Raw genomic sequence first — 16976 nt, forward strand, 5'->3', positions numbered from 1 at the left:
TTATTCTGCCCTTTCTATTAGTGTGCCTGGATCTGGGTTTAGCTGTGCTTACTCTGCTTATGGAGTCCAAGAAAAATATTCCTGCTTTGCTTTGATTTTCCAGCACTATCCCTGTTTTCTTCTTCTACTGTGGTTTTCAAGTAATGTTTAGGGCTTCATTTGCTCACAAATCAGGGCTTGTAGGTATCTCAATCCTTCCCTAACTCCCACAAAGAAGAGTTGTGACAGATCTTTCCTGATAAATCTTGCAGACAGCCTCAGCTGTCAGCTGTGTTTCTGTTTGGTATAAAACTAAATTGACAAATCGCTCAATTAAATGTCCCATAAACTAAAATACATTTGCAAGTTAAATTTGGGGACCACTCCACTCCTTCCTATGCATGACTGAAAGACTCATAGAAACCAGATAAGACATCTACATAAAATCTTTTTCCAATTGGCCTGAGTCCCATAGAGCTGGACAAGTATTGCAAAATATGTTCAGTGAATATTCATACAAATTATTAAATGGATCAATTTGTTGTGTTCATGCTCACTTTAAAATTACTTTCCACAATCGTTATAGTGAATGAGTTTGCAGGGAGGAATATTTGCAGGAACAGCAAATTCTAACAAAATAATGGAGTTACAAATGTGAGTATTCTCACCAGAAACCTGATTCTAGGCCAGGCTATGTCTACACAACAGCTGGGAGGGTTCTTCCCAACATGGGTAGACAGACAGGCACCGGCTCTACTCAAACTCAAACTCACTAACTAAAAATAGCAACATGGCCACTGCAGAATGGGGAGGTGACTCAAGCCAGCCACCTGAGTAGGTACCCAAGGAGTTCAGTGTGATTGTACTTGGGCAGCTCACCTCAGCTGCAGTCTGGGCTGCTGGGAGCACACTGCTGTTTTTAGCACGCTAGCTTGAGCAGAGCTAGTGCATGTCTGTCTAACCATGCTGGGAAGCGCCCCTCCAGCTGCAGTGTAAACATACCCTAAGTTAAGAGTTACACTCATCTGATTAGGGGATAGAAACATAGCCTGAGGTCACATGTCCAACCAAATTAATCAGCACAGCTTGAATTTTGAATATTTTCAGAACCTACAGACCAAGAATTATTCACCACCATTATTTGGCAAATAATTTTGGATCACAAATAAGTGTAATGAGAATAAGCTGCTCCCAGACAATTTGAAATCAGACAAAAGAGACAATCCATCAAATAAATTATTTGCTGCCAAATATTTGCTTGGGTCTAGAATCCCATACTACTTAGCACACTGCATTTTTTTCAGCCCTAGCTAAATTATAATGCAGTTATTTTTGACTTTTTTATGAGGTAAAGAATCGACACACTGCAAAGCATGATAAACCAGACAGTGAATGTGTTATTTAATCACTAGATGTTCTACATAGCTTATTCATTCTAACGCATTCTCCTGTGCATTTCCAATATGTTTAAAGGAAAGAGAAAGACGTTCCCCACCCTTTAATCTCCAAATCCACCCGTTCTCAGATGGTGTAAGCGCTTTGCAGATCTACTGTATGAAGGAAGGTGTCAAGGTATGTTACCATTACTATAGGCAGAGCTTTCGGCTCCATCTTTAACTAAGATTGCCCAGCATTTCCCATTATGAGACCCTGTTTTCTGTTGTTTATTACTTTGCCAAACTTTAACTATGTGGCCTGACTATTAAGTAAGAGCTTGTCTATGTAGACACATCCAGGAAAATTAATTAAAGGTGTGACTTTGAAGTGGATTAGTTAAACCACATTAAATTCATCTGTGGATGCTATTATTCAGAATTAAAGTGTCCTTAGTTTGGTTTATCTTAATTCACTTAATTCTGAATGAGGGTGTTCACACAGGGGTTTAAAGTAGTTTAATTAATCTACTTCAAAGTCACACTTTTCATCAATTTGGATTAATTTTCCCTGGATGTCCCCATGTAGACAAGCCCTAAGAGTTCAAGATGTCTTGGGGGAATAGAATCCCTACCCATATTGGTAATCGCTGGTTCAGAGTAAGCTGAAATCAGCAGGGTCGGAAAATCATTAATAACTCAGGGCTGACTATTTGCTGTTACAAAATGTTTTGTTGATCTCAGTCCTGTTCCGAGGGGCCAGATACCATCACCATGATTAAATATGCATCTGACACCTTTATGTTATTCTGTGTTGTAGGATGTCAGCATTCCAGACCTCATAAAGCAGTTAGACATCTTGGGTGACAATGGGGTAAGTTTGCTAGTTTTCCTGGTAGGCTGATACCTTGAAAAGTAGCACCAGTAAAATTGGAGAAAAGTATGACAGTGTATTACCATATGATTATTTGTTAAAGAGTCAGGTTATAAGGATCATTCTAATAAAGGGTCTCGTTATTTCCAGAAGTTAAAGATTTGGGGGAGCTGGGGGCATCAGGGGATTGGTAACTGGATATCGAGTCTTTAATCTCTGGGTCACCAAATTGAATATAGCTCCAGTCTAACCGTCATTGTATTTGATAGTCATTTTGTAGCCTGTGTGAATTGAATTGGTGGTCTGAGCTGACCACACCACATCTCAATTAGCCTTATTGTACCCCTACTGGCAACTTCAGGAGACAGACCAGGAATTAAATGGGCAAGAATATACATTATCCCATGGACCCCAAGCCTGCCAGAACATGGTGGAGGGTGTGTCAAAGGATGTTGTAAAGAAAGGTCACAGTGCTGCTGCCTATTTAGTCCCTGCCATATGACAGACGTCAGTCAGTTCCCAGGACTGTCAAACTAGCCCCTTTTGACAGCCCTAAATTCACTTTAAGAAACTGCACAGGAAATTCAAATGAGAGCAATGTCAGTGCCTACTCAGCTATGGACCTCACTCATGCTGGTGTAAATCAGAAGTAACTCCACTGATTCCAGTGAAGTTACACCAGTGTAAATTAACCAGTGAAACTGAGGGGAGAATCAGCTCGTCCCGTTTACAAGGAGTCTAGTTTTATTCTGAATTTCACATCACATACCTTTGGATTGGCATGTCCAGTCAGTCTGCACAGGTTAGCATTATGCAGAAAGGTAGGGGTTGTCACCTTTCCCAAGGTAGGATAGGGTTCTCAAAGGTCCTTAGGGACTAGACACCCAGTTCCTATTGAATTTACATGGCATTTGTACACCTCATTTGGTCAGGTTCCTTTGAAGATCCTAGCTATAAATAATCAATAGTCTGTACACTCTGTATCCATTGACACTTGTTAATGTGCTTCTTTGTTTGTTTCTGTAATGCTCTGTGCAATACATGACAGAGTTCCATGCAAACCGTGGAAAGTGAGAACAGAATGTGGATTTTCTTCTAACAGTATAAATACGCTTTTAGAAAACTGCTATCCCTTCCTTAGCTTGGTTTTCTTCCTTTTCACTTTACAGAATTTAAGAAATGAAGAGCAAGTGGCTATCATTCAAGCTAGCACTGTGTTATCCTTGGCAGAAAAGGTACAATTTCTGTGGTGCTTGTCTCTCAAGTATATTCATTATTAAAGGCCTATTCTGCAGTAAAAAAGACTTGCTGGAATACTTTAGCTGGCATAGCTTATACTGCTTCCCCAAAGTCAATAAGTTATCCCAACAAATGCACTTTATTGCAGGTATAACTGCATCCACACTAGAAAAGGTGCCTGTATAGAACTGGTATAAAAGAATCACACCCTCACTGACATTACCATACCTGAAGAAGTTTCTAGTCTAGCTCTATCCTAAGCTATGAATTTAGAGCTGTAACAAATGCAGCTTCCACACCAAATGTAAGTAGTAACTGTAAACTTTAGAGAGGAAATTTATGGAAAGCCATCAACCAAATATGGTAAAACTAGCAATGGACTGGAAGGCTGAGATTCTCTAAGCCACCTAAGGGATATAGACACACAATTGCCATTGAAGTAAATAGGAACTGTGTGTCAAAACCTCCTACTTGGTTCTGAAAAATCTCATCTGAAATATTTCTGTTTAAACTGATTTGGTTTTGCAGCTCAGTAAAAGGAGTGACAAAGGAAAGAGTGGCATACTGCCAGCATAGCCAGCTCTTTGCCACTCAAGGGTTCCCCCTATGCCAATGGAATTTCCAATTAGCTGTCGAAGCCATCTGTAAAGCTATTTTGTGCTATAGTAGCACAGCCTTAGTAAGGGAATCTGGCCTTCTGCTTACTGTAGTCAGGCAAAATAGAGGTGAAGCATTTTGGCGTGGTCCTGTTTGTCACTGGGCACTTTAGTTGCAAGTGCTGTGGGTTCCATCTCTGTAGGGTGACCAGACAGCAAGTGTGAAAAATTGGGATGGGATGGGGGATAATAGGAGCCTATATAAGATAATAGGGGACTCTAACCCTAGCTCTTGCGGCTCTACCCATGGGTCCCCTAACCCTAGCTGAAGGGGCCCTAACTGTGAGGCCCCTAACCTTAGCTCCAGAGGCCCTACCCGAGGGGCTCCTAACCCTAGCTCCAGGGGCTGTCCATTGAGACTGTCCCTATAAAATTGGGACATCTGGTCACCCTATATCTCTGTGTTTTGCACCCTCTAGTGGATCCAGCAGATTGAAGGGGCTGAAGCAGCTCTACACCAGAAGATGATGGAACTGGAAAGTGACATGGTAGGCAAACATTTTTGATATCTATCTGTAACAAACCACCGAATATATCCAAATATTTGATGTCCCAGAGAGTCAGAAAAAAATCATCTTTTGGCAAATAAAATGAATTATATCTTCTTGATCACTGGTGAATCCATAACATTGTTGTTATTAATTTGCTTTGCATTTAATAATTGCGAGAGAGTGAAATGGGATTTTTCATGATTAAATGCTATCAATGTTCATCTCTGATCCTGTCTGTTTTCACCTTTACATGGTGCTAATTGGTTATTATTAGGGATATAGGGCTCAGAGTTTGCTGGGTGCTTTTCAGACAGGCAAATAGTCATGATTCTTGCCTCACATTGCTCACAGACTAAATACAGAGCATGTATCAACTGGCATGGAGAAATTTAAGTAGGAAAAAAAACTCTGAATTGTAACACTGTGTTGTTTAAACCCACTTTAAATCAGGGGTAATCAATTGTTTTTTGTAAAGATTCAAATTTCTTGGTCAAGGTATAGACAAGGTCAAGACTCCAGAGAAAATAATAAAAAATAATGACAATAAAAATAATAAAATCATAAAATAAATAATAATAATAATAATAAGCAAATTAAAACATTTTGAGGTCTGTTCAAAAGCATTTGGCGACCCAGATTTGGCCCATGGTCTGCCTCTTGACTACTACTGCTTTAAATCCTGAATATTTTACAGGCAAGGCGTTCATAGCTGGATTGTACTTAGTATAACTTCAGCAAGGTCAAGATTTGGCTTCTCTCTTAGTCTCCTTAACTGAAGGAAGTAATATACCTAAAAGATTAACAAGTTTGCATGGATTGTAAAGTAATCATAGTGGTTCAAATTCTGGAGTTACTCCAGTATAGACCAGAGCACATTTCTACTCTATTACCTTACCAAAGCAAACATAGTTGTTTTTCCTTCAGACTTTGCTAAATATTAATCTGATATTAACAACTATGCAAAGTCTCCATTACTGACAGATCTCATAAATTCCTGCTCCCATCAGACATCTGTGGCTGATCAAATAATACTTTCCATGGCATGTCAACTAACAAATTCATTTTTTCTGTCAAAATTATTATTCATTGTAGGAGCAGTTTTGCAAAATAAAAGGTTATTTGGAGGAAGAATTAGACTACAGGAAGCAAGCTCTTGACCAAGCATATATGGTATGTACAAGGAAAATACTTCAGCACACGCCATAACAGGACACAAATTCATACTGGTTCAGGGGGAGTGAGGGTTTTGCACATCCTTCCTCATTTTTTCATATCTGCCTTTCTCCATGCTGCTAAACCACCATCTTGCAGTCTGCACAGCCTCAACATGGTACTTGGCCTCTTCACATCATGAAAGTAGAAACTCTTCCAAGTTAGCAGTAGATGTCGTTCATTAGTCACCTTGCCCAGCTGGAGTCTTGCAGACAACCAGAACTAGACGTGTGCAGGAATATTTAAATATTTCCTTTAGTGAATGTCATAGTGCAGGAGTGGCCAAACTGCGTCTCACAAGCTGCACTCAGCTCTTTTACAGTTAAAATGCGGTTCACATAGCCCCCATATCCCCCCCCACTCCATTCTCCACCTACCAGACTGAGGGGGGAGCTCGGGAGCTCTGCCTTGCAGCAGGATGGTGGGGTAGGGGCTTCTGCCCAGTGGAGAGGGGTGTCTCAGGGCTTCAGCGGGAGCAGGGCTGAAGCCCTGAGCCCTGGCAGGTGTGCCTAGCTCTCGAACGTCTGAAAATTGTTGTATTCAGCTTGGAGGGTCAGTAAGTCTGGCCAGCCCTGTCATAGTGAGAAGATAAATACCACAAATTGCAAGTGATTTTATTGGAAAATACCAACCCAGCAAAATCTGTTGTATACAGGGCTTATACCTGCCGAGTGCAACTTTGGAGTGTTTCATGTATACGAGGAAAGGATAAAGTGATGAGCAGAAAATGCAGGGCTACCCAACCCTGCATTAATGAACATGTTCATGTATTAGCAAGACTAAGACTTGAGAGAGAAATGTGTGTCCTGGCATGCTGATCTTTCACCCGTATTCCTTTTTAACAAAGATGGTCAAAACAATTCAAAATGTTAAAGTCAACGAAATTTTCCTCAGTATTTTGATCTGTGATTTTAGAAAAAAACGGTGAAAAAGCTCATGAAAATTCCATCCCAGTTTTGACCAGCACCGTAGCTGGTTGAAACATTTAACAATTATGAATTTCAATGAAAAAATGGACATTTTTTTCCAAAACATTGAAACATTTTTGACCAACTCTGCCTTTCAATCTTGCATACCCTTATACCTAGGAAGCTTCTTGTATGTATGTAGACACCTGAATCTATGACCAGAAAAAAAAATCCCAGCTATATTTAGTATAATGTTCCATGTCTAACCAACTTTTGGTGTTCCATCAACTAGAGAATCCAGGAGCTTGAAGCTACCTTGTACAATGCTTTGCAGCAAGAAACGGTGATAAAGTTTGGGGAACTGCTAAGTGAAAAGCAACAGGAGGAGCTGAGGACAGCCGTAGAAAAGTTAAGACGGCAGATGCTGAGGAAAAGCAGAGAATATGACTGCCAGATTCTTCAGGAGAGGATGGAGCTGCTACAGCAGGCACATCAGGTAGTGCGCAAGGACCAAGATCTTAGATCAAATACATCCACGCTGGTTTGTTGTGTAAGAATGTAGATTATGGTCCAATGTTTGTCCCTAGCTTATGAGAGATCCTGGTTCAGTTGGCCTGGTTTTCACTGCTGAGTTGTCTAGGGCATATAAATACCTGCACTGTACATGCAAATGCAGGTTTCACTATCTTCTTTGTGGAGGCTGTGGGAATGTTTTGTCTCTTCAGGTTCAAAACGTAACAACTCTCTCTTCCTAGTTCCTGTTTCATGAATCCAGCCTCGTAGCATAAATGTCAAACGTAAGTTATTGGGCTCCATGCAGGAGTGACTGGATGACATTCTCTGTCCTCTGTTATGAAGAAGTTCAGACTGATGATCTAATGGCCCCTTCTGGCCTTAAAATCAAAAGCGTTCTTAAAGAGTATCCTACGATACGTAACAGTATCAGTGTCAGCTATGAACAGTGCACAGATAAGACCGATTTGCATAAATGCTGGAACTAGGGGCCACACTCCCTGACTGAAGTGTTTTCCGTTATATACAGGGGTTATAGTTGGGTTCTATGGCTCTCAGCCCTCTCCGCCCCCCCGCCCATCAAAATTGTTCCAGCACTTTGATGACTTTGATGACTTTGGTGAATGGGATTTTCTTTCTACTCTCTTCTGTTCCTCCCCTCCCAAAGTGGGCAGTTGCAAATTGATCTCTCTGGGACATAATCATTGCATTTAACCCCTTTCATTTTCAGAGATCAGTGTGCGCTGCTGTGGGCATGGCAAATCAAGGGGGGGCCGAGGAGGAATAGTGGTGACAAAGGATTTCATGCCAATGCAGAACTGGCTGGATTCCTTAGCTGTTCATTTCCAGGATCTTTAAAATTCTCCCCAAGTGGGTGATTTGTTCAGCTGAGCAAAACAACTAATGTTTTCTCTTCTGTGCATTCAGAGTCTGGAGTTGGTTTGTTTGCTTTATATTTCTAGAGGATCCGAGATTTAGAAGATAAAACTGATGTCCAGAAGAGACAGATCAAGGACCTAGAGGAAAAGGTGGGTTGTTTTACATATTTTAAAAGAATCAGATCAGCTTTATTGGGTTTGAGACAATTTTTTTAGACTAAAAATCAAAAAAAGTATTTGCAGACCTAGCTGGACTATGTTAGTGTCTCTCTTTCCCCTTCATTTTCTTTCCATTTTATGTCTTTCATTTTATCCAGACAATCTCAGATCTGTTTTTCCCCTTCCTGCAAATTCTCGATTCCCTTAAGGAAACAATACTTTTATATTAAATTATAAACATCTTATTTAAAATATGATTATGTGGCAAACGATGTTGAGGCAGATGCTGGGGTCCTTACTCAGTTATTACCCAAGTCTCTTTATATGAAAGAGACCATTGAAACCAAGATGAGTTTTGCCAACATTAAGAATTGAATGAAACCGAGTTAAGCTGTCCAGATTGTGCCCCTTATTTGTACAAGTTTAGGGCCAGATTCTGATACCATTACCCATGTTGAAATCAGTGGGGACTGGAGTAAGATACAACACAATGTGACTAAGGTTACCAGAATCCTGCCCTCTAACTGAACTGTGGCATCAAAATAAATTGAAGACTTTTTGCTTATTGACTTTGTATATACGTTCCTGAAATGAAACACAGTGGGCCTAATCACAGGTTCACTGCAGTCAATGCAATTGAAACCCAAAATGCACTAGGCAGCCAACTACCTCTCTACCCCGATATAACGCGACCTGATGTAACATGAATTCTGATATAACGCGGTAAAGCAGCACTCCGGAGGGGCAAGGCTGCAGACTCCGGCGGATCAAAGCAAGTTCGATATAACGCGGTTTCACCTATAACACGGTAAGATTTTTTGGCTCCCAAGGACAGCGTTATATCGAGGTAGAGCTGTAATTCAAAAGTTGCTAAATGGCTAGAAGATGATCCCGCCTCCTGTCCCTGATGATGAAATAAAGTCTGTTGTGGATCTGAATGCTCATTTTTGTCTTCACAGCTTCCTTTAAACTATGTCTAGAGGAACATGACCAATTTACTTAACAAGCAAAACAAAGCATAATAAATAATAAATCTCAGGGGCATTGAAACTGTGACAGAAGACAATTTTTCACCAAAAAATCTAGTCTAACAGTAATCTGATTAATAATGGAATAAACATATATTTTAACCCCTTAGCTACGCAAACTCTTCTTTTTCCACTTTGCTGCCAAAGTTTTGGTGATGTTCAATAGAAATCAAGGGTATGAGCACGAGTACATAATACATTCACAGGCAGAAAATGGATCAAAAATGGGAATGTATTACCTTGTAACCGTTGATTTAAAAAACAAAACAAAACTTGTGCCATGGTTCAATAGAGAACTGTGATGGAAGACACTGCATGGCCACATTTTCAAAGGGGGCTTCAAACCACAAAAATTCCCATCCCATTAGAAGGATCATGATGGAAGAGATCCATGGGTCAGTTATTAATAGTTCAGTATGAGGGATATGTCTGATTAAGGTCAATGTTACATCATGTATCCATGATCTTAGCATGTTTACTTACTAATATGAATAGTTGGCACCATTTTAGAAACCAGTGCCAGAAGCTCAGTTGGTATAAATCAGCACCAATTTGTGACTTCAGTGATGCTACATTGATTTAAAGCAGCAGAAGATCTGGCCCAGTGTTGCCATGTGGTGTTGGGTGCATTCATTTTGCTGGTGAGTTTAAAAAAAAAAAGATACAGTCTAGTTTTTTCACACAAGGAAGAGGGCTTGGTATTTGTAGACACAACTGGAAAACATGTTTTCTGCATGCATAATTATTTCAGATCTCATATTAAACTGAGTTTATCATTGTCATATGAATTGCAAAGAGAACTAGTTCTGATCCTTAAGACGCTACAGCAAGATTTTTTTTTTACATAATCTTCTTTTTTCTTCTGCAGTTTCTGTTTCTATTCTTGTTCTTCTCTCTTGCCTTTATTCTTTGGCCTTGATGTCAATGTGCCTCTTGGAAAGGTAAGGCTGCTTCATATATTTCCATGAAACTAGTGTTTGTCCCATAGATTCTTATGAAATGAAGGCCAGATCCTCAGTTGGTATAAGTTGATCTGGGTACACTGATTTCAGTGGCATTATGTCAGTTTACGCTAGCTGAGGTTTCTGCCTTGAGTTTTTAAACTTAACAGTCTTCAGATCATTGAAGGAAGAATGGCAGTCTTGTGGTTAAGGTACAGGACTATCAAGCAGTTATCACATTTGGTTGCTCTCCATATCTTTGTTGCCTCCAGACTGGATTATTCAATGCACTGTTCAGAGCACCACCTGAAGAAATTCAAAGTGGGGCTGCACAGGGAACACATTTCACCAGTTTTCCATTTCACACTGGCTTACACAGTTCATTTCAGGTGCAATCCAAGGTGTTGGTTATAACTTATAAGCCCTTTACGGTTTGATTCCTCTGCGTCTGAGAAAAGCCTCTCTCAACCTCTGTGTATCTGAGAGAAGCCTAGTGCTCAGCCCTAGCAGCTGAGATCTACTGATAAGCTCAAGACAATAGTCCTTACGGCCTGTTCCTGCAATTCCTTGCTCATGTGAGGAGTGCTAACACACAGGGAGCCACATTGACTGGGATTCCCTTACCGTTGGCCAGACAGAGCCCAAATTGGGTGATCTTCAGGGCACATCCCAATCCACAGCATTTTTTGATAGGTCTATATCCCTCACTCTTCCAAACAGCTGACTGTCCTATTTTGGAGTTACCAACATTTTAAATATATTTCCTGGCTCTAGCAAACAGCTTGTAGGGGATTGCATTGTGATATCCCAGCCACTGACTGGAAGTTCCAGACGCAAGACTTCTGAAAGATGATCCAGCACAGCAGCTGGGACATGTTTTGAGGTTATTCACAGTGAAGCTGGAAGGGCCTGTCGAGTGGGGTCCTTCAGGGATCAGTTCTGGGTCCAGTTCTGTTCAATATCTTCATCAGTGACTTAGATAATTGCATAGGGAGTACACTGATTAGGTTTGCGGATAATTCCAAGCTGAGAGGAGTTGCAAGTGCTTTGGAGGATAGGATTAAAATTCAAAATGATCTGGATAAACTGGAGAACTGATCTGAAGTAAATAGGATGAAATTCAATAAGGACAAATACAAAGTACTCCACTAAAAAGGAACAATCAGTTGCACACATGCAAAATGGGAAAATGACTCCCTAGGAAGAAATACTGTGGAAAGGGATCCAGGGGTCATTGTGAATCACAAGCTAAATGTAAGTCAACAGTGTAACACTATTGAAAAAAAAAGCATATATTCTGGGATGCATTATCAGAAGTGTTGTAAGCAAGACATGAGAAGTAATTCTTCTGCTATACTCTGCACTGATTAGGTCTCAACTGGAGTATTATGTCCAGTTCTGGGCACCACATTTCAGAAAAGATGTGGACAAACTGGAGGAAGTCCAGGGATGAGCAACAAAAATTATTAAGAGGCCTAGAGAACATGACCTATGAGGGAAGATTGAAAAAATTGGGTTTGTTTAGTCTGGAGAAGAAAAGATTGAGAGGGAACATGATAACAGTTTTCAAGTACATACAAGGTAGTTATGAGGAGGAGGGAGAAAAATTGTTCTTGTTAACCTCTGAGGATAGGAAAAGAAGGAATGGGCTTAAATTGCAGCAAGGGCAATTTAGGTTGGACATTAGGAAAAATTTCCTAACTATCAGGGTAGTTAAGCACTGGAATAAATTGCCCAGGGAGGTTGTGGAGACTCTGTCACTGGAGATTTTTAAGAGCAAGTTAGACCCTGGGTGTACACAGCGGTCTTCTAGGGGATACACCAACTCAGCTAGATATTTGCCTAGTTTTACAACAGGCTACATAAAAAGCACTAGAAAAGTCAGTGCAAACTAAAATTTCATACAATGACTCGTTTATACTGCTCTATATACTATCTTTGCCAGTCTTGCAGTGTGGCGGGTGTAGCGTGCTGTGCGAATTGCATTTTGCATCAGCATTAGCACTGACCAGGAAATGTACTTTGTGCCAGCAAAATTTTCAAAAAAAATCAAAAAAGTTTTCATTTGCATTGAAATTTTTGTTCAAAAGTTTTCAGGTTTTTGAAGAAAAAAATCCACAAAATTAAAAAAAATCCAAAAATGTTGAAAAAATGAACAATTTTGGCTTAACAAAACCCCCAAAATGTAATCAAAATGACTGACAGAAATTTCAACATTGACCAAACAAGAAAAAGTCATTTTTTCATTGAAAAAACATTTAGAGCTGGTTGAAAATTTTCATTTCAATTAGCACAGGAAAATTCCAGCTCTCAGTTTAGACAGATTAATGAATATTTCATGAGAATTTAGACATGTTATTAGCATGCCAGAGAGAAAGGGAGGGGGGATTTTCAGATATAGAAATTGGACGGAAGAGCCACAGAATTAGAGTTTCAGAGAAGGGCTTTTCAGGAGCCGTAGGTGTGAGCCAACATCTTTAGAAATACACATTCCCTAAATTAGAAAACTGCCTACAGTTTCTAAGTGAGATTTCTGACTCCTTATTGTCTGAGAGCCTGTGCAAATCTTTTAAACATGCCCTTTAACACTGAGTGGCTGCCTGCCAGAATAAACTCTTCAGAGAGTATTTGTATGCCTGGGTTACATGGTGACTTTCAAATTACAGTCTCCTAATTATTTCCACAACATACTGAAAGTCAGTCTGAATTCCTGCTCCCAGACGTGTCACCTCCTCCCTCTGCTTTAGAGTAGGAGATGAAAGCACAGTCACATGGGAAGAAAAAATCAGAAGCAAAGTTGAGTACATTGTAACCACCATATTCAGTAATTGTATTTATGCTGGAGTGACCTATAAGGAGAGCTCGTCCATCCAGGTAATGTCTGGCTAGAGAAAGCTGATGGGGGTGCTTCAGGTTGGAGCTTCGCATTAACAGTCCAGTAGAGACCATGCAGAAGATTATCATTTCTGTTCCTTTGCACACAGTTTAACCCTTTAACCCATAAGTGACCCATCTCAGATTTCTAGGACATAATGGATTGTTTGCCAATTGCTGGACTCAGGCTTGAATTCTTAGCTGTATTGAACTCACAGAGCCAGAGGAGAGACTAAACCATTTTTATGCTTCCCCCAGTCTAATGGATTGGCTGGAATTATAGTGGGCACCCCATGTAAATCAGAGCAGCGTTAAGGCTAATCTAATTTATATTGGATGAAACAATTACCTAGGAACCATTCCACTGGATCAGGATCCATCCACCTCTATCCCAACACATCTCATCCCACATCCTTTGGCTGATTTTACAACAAGGCTAAATTCAGCTCTTATTCACAGCGGTGTAAATGAACGGTAACTTCGTTGAAATAATCAGAGTTACTCTATGTATAACACCAATGTAACTACAGCAGAATTTTGCCCAGTGGAGTTACTCCTGATTTACAAGGCTGTGATATCAGAATCAGGCCTACATTTCCCTCCCTTAGGGAACCATAAAGTCTAGGTAGTCATTCAGGCCCAGATGCTCAAAGGTAGGCGCTAGATTGGCTAATATGATTACATATCTATGCTCACATCTTCCTTCTGTTGCTCCTCTCTGTGCCTGAGGGTAACTATGGGAGCTGTGTCCAGGTGGCAAAATCTAGCATTTCTAGGATATCCCATCAGATAGGTAAAGTCCCATCCGAAGAAGAGACTCGTTCATTTGTTGTTTATCCATGCAGAAAATTAGGATCTCATACCCATGCCCAGCCTGCCTGCCTTCCTATGAGCAGGGAGAGGGATTTAGATCAGTAGGAAGGAGAGCAAAGTGAACTTTACAGCTCAATCTGGGTCAAGAACAGAAAATCTGCCACAGCAATGGAAAAATTACAAAAAAGTGCAGGGGGATGTCAATGCAGAACATACAGAAAGGGCTTCTTCCAATTCTGTCTAAATCCCATGGGTGCAATTTGTACCAACTCAGTCTACCTCTCCCACCCTGATGTGCTCATTCCTTACTGCAAGCAGGGAAGATAGCATATGAACATTTTGGGAGAGGTATAGGTAGCCCTGAGAGAGGCGTTGGCAGACAACTCTGCATTATCGGATGGTAGCACCACTGTAGTTGAGACTGACATACTATTTAACAGCTGTTTTCAAAGTGCTCTAACATCCATGTACACACTCAGATTGCCTTTAATTTGAATTGCCTCATCAGGGCTTAGGGTAGGGTTAGTGGTGCAAATTTGGGGTCATTTGAGTAAGGGGTCCCAAAGTAGTGTCCTAAAAAAATCATATGATATCAATATTTTATAGTTCTTATAATTTGGTGGGGGGAGCACATGAAGCAAAAGGATCAATGTCTTTGCCAATTGCCATAGTACTCCTGGATACTAGTTTTCTTAGATGCAGTAATTTTTAGACTTTAAATAGATCCATTTGTAAAACTTCCTTGACGTGTAGCTGGAGACCCATTTTATGTTAAAAAAAGAGTACGTTTTTCTATATCTCTCTTTACAGTTTATCATCTCTTCTTCCCTTAAACAGCTGGGGGCATACAGAGCTGAAAGTTCAGATGAGGATTCATGGCCTCCTAGGATCAGTACAGCTATCACAGCTGTTGCTTTCAGGAATGATGGGGACAGAGTTACAAAGAAGGAAATAAAGTGCTTGAACGGGAGAAAAACTGTAGAATCTATCTGTGCAAAACTCTCAAGAGTCTGTTGATATGAGATTCCCCTAGTTGAGAGGGTTTAGGGGGGAAAGGTGTGTATGTGCAAGGACATTCGGTTTGCATGGATTTTGCACCCTGTGAATTTCACTCTGTTTCAGCATTTAAATGGACCTGAAACCCCAAAGCAAAACTCGGAAGAAAAATGCCAAGTTTTTCCTGGTTTTAAGCAAAAGTCCATAATCCTTCCCAATCAGTAATAAGCAGCATGGATGGACTCAGAACTAAACCGGAAACTTGGTCCTGATTCATCCAAAACACAGTCAAAGTTCACTTCAAAGTTTCATGAACAGAGGACTTGGGGGTTGTCCTTAAACCAGGAGAGTTCCACCTGCTTTCATGTCTCTCTCCCTGTGGAAGTTTTAGACAGCTCTGGTAGAGCAATTTGGCTTAAGCCCTGCTCCACTGAAATCAATTGCAACATTCCCATTGACTTCTAGGGTATAGAAGTTGGGTTCTAAATCCTTGCCTGTGGTAGCAGAGGGATATAGCTTGCTGTGTTAAGGAATACCATGTGTTAGATTCTTGACTAAATCCTTTCCAGCAATGGAAAATCTCCAAAACCCTGTGCGTGGGCGGGAGGGAGGGAGTGATGGACTGATAAATGCAATCTCTCCACTTAGCTAATACAGATGTTTTTCTTTTCTATTTTGTAGAGTGCCAGACTACACAGATAAGTCCTTAGAAAGGCAAATGCTTCCAAACCCATGAAGAAGAGAACACTGTTTACACCAATTTAAAAATACAACAACAACCTGTAGCCAAGACTACAACCACCATGTATTTTAAAGCCATTATTCAAGATTTGTTACTTGACAGTTCCTTTCTAAAGCTACAATATATGCTGCATTTAATGAAGTTCTATATGTCAAACTAAGAAAAAAAGAGGGGGGAGAAACAAACTGTGAACATATTAAAAAAAATTAAACAGAATCAGCAGATGAAGTACAAATGGGCCTTGGGCATGGAACCAAAGTTACAACAGAACAATCTATCCCTGCTGTGCAGGGGGATATTAAATGTAACAATGACACCCCATGGAAAAAAATCAATATTAAAGGGACAGAGCAGGAGAAACGTTTTTTCAAAACTGTGAGGGGATATTGATAATAAAATATTCAATTTGAATCATCCGGCTTCCTTACTACAGGGACTCTCTTTCTCTTTTTGGTTTTAAACTCAGGAACAATGACAGCTGCAATGTGAACAAAAGGAAAAACATACTCTGTTTTGTTTCATGATGGGCGGAACTGGGCATCGTGTCGTACGTGGTGGGGATGTTAACATACCACCAGCTAGGAGGGCAGACGAAGGGAAGAATGTGGGTGACGGACCTGATGAGGATTTCTGACAATGCTGTAGCCTTATCTTTCTTATTGATCCATCCATAAAGAACAGCACATACATTGTTAGATACTTTTCATACATTTTAAAGACTGACACACTGAAGAAAGGACCACACTTGATTTCACAATTACTCCTAACGTATCTAGGATCACTGGAATGGGGTTGAAGAAAGAAATAATGTGTCGGGGGTGGGGGGTAGAGGAAGAATGCCTGTGTTATCTGATCCCACAGAACATTGATTTCCAAGCTTGTCTAAAACTGTATGCTAATGAACATGTGAAACAGTTACGAATATTTCGGTTTTGTTTGTCAAAGTGATTTTGTCAGCAGGCTTCCTGACAAATGGTGCATGAACCAAAAATAGGTAATAGCTGGGCAAAAGCATCTTTACTAGACACAGGACAAATGTATCACTTGTCATTTGTCACAATTAAGGACCGGTAGAAGCAGTTTGCCTTTCGATGCAACACTTATCTCCCTGTTACAATGCACAGGACCTGACCTTACCCTTAGGGAATGTCTACACTGCACACTCTTAACAGCAGTGTGCAGAGTGCATACACTGCATGCCCCCCTAGCACAGGGTCAATAGCAGTGTAAGTGAGGCATTGCTTAGGGAGTAAAGATATGCCAGAACTTTAGGGTACATACCCTACGCGGCTCTCTACAC

General features: G+C 40.4%; 1 protein-coding gene across 1 annotated transcript in view; it reads left to right on the forward strand.

Moving 5' to 3' along the window:
- Positions 1-16195, forward strand: part of JAKMIP2 (janus kinase and microtubule interacting protein 2) — a 110242-nt gene extending 94047 nt beyond the window's left edge. Inside the window, exons 14-22 of the mRNA XM_032801486.2 lie at positions 1453-1551; positions 2173-2226; positions 3396-3461; positions 4541-4609; positions 5705-5782; positions 7025-7228; positions 8208-8273; positions 10179-10251; positions 15616-16195. Of these exons, the coding sequence (XP_032657377.1) occupies positions 1453-1551; positions 2173-2226; positions 3396-3461; positions 4541-4609; positions 5705-5782; positions 7025-7228; positions 8208-8273; positions 10179-10229 (687 nt within the window). The 3' untranslated portion in view covers positions 10230-10251; positions 15616-16195. The remainder of the gene's footprint in view (positions 1-1452; positions 1552-2172; positions 2227-3395; positions 3462-4540; positions 4610-5704; positions 5783-7024; positions 7229-8207; positions 8274-10178; positions 10252-15615) is intronic.
- Positions 16196-16976: the final 781 nt, after the last annotated feature.

Source organism: Chelonoidis abingdonii, chromosome 7 (genome assembly GCF_003597395.2).
Source record: "Chelonoidis abingdonii isolate Lonesome George chromosome 7, CheloAbing_2.0, whole genome shotgun sequence".
Lineage (NCBI taxonomy): Eukaryota > Metazoa > Chordata > Testudines > Testudinidae > Chelonoidis > Chelonoidis abingdonii.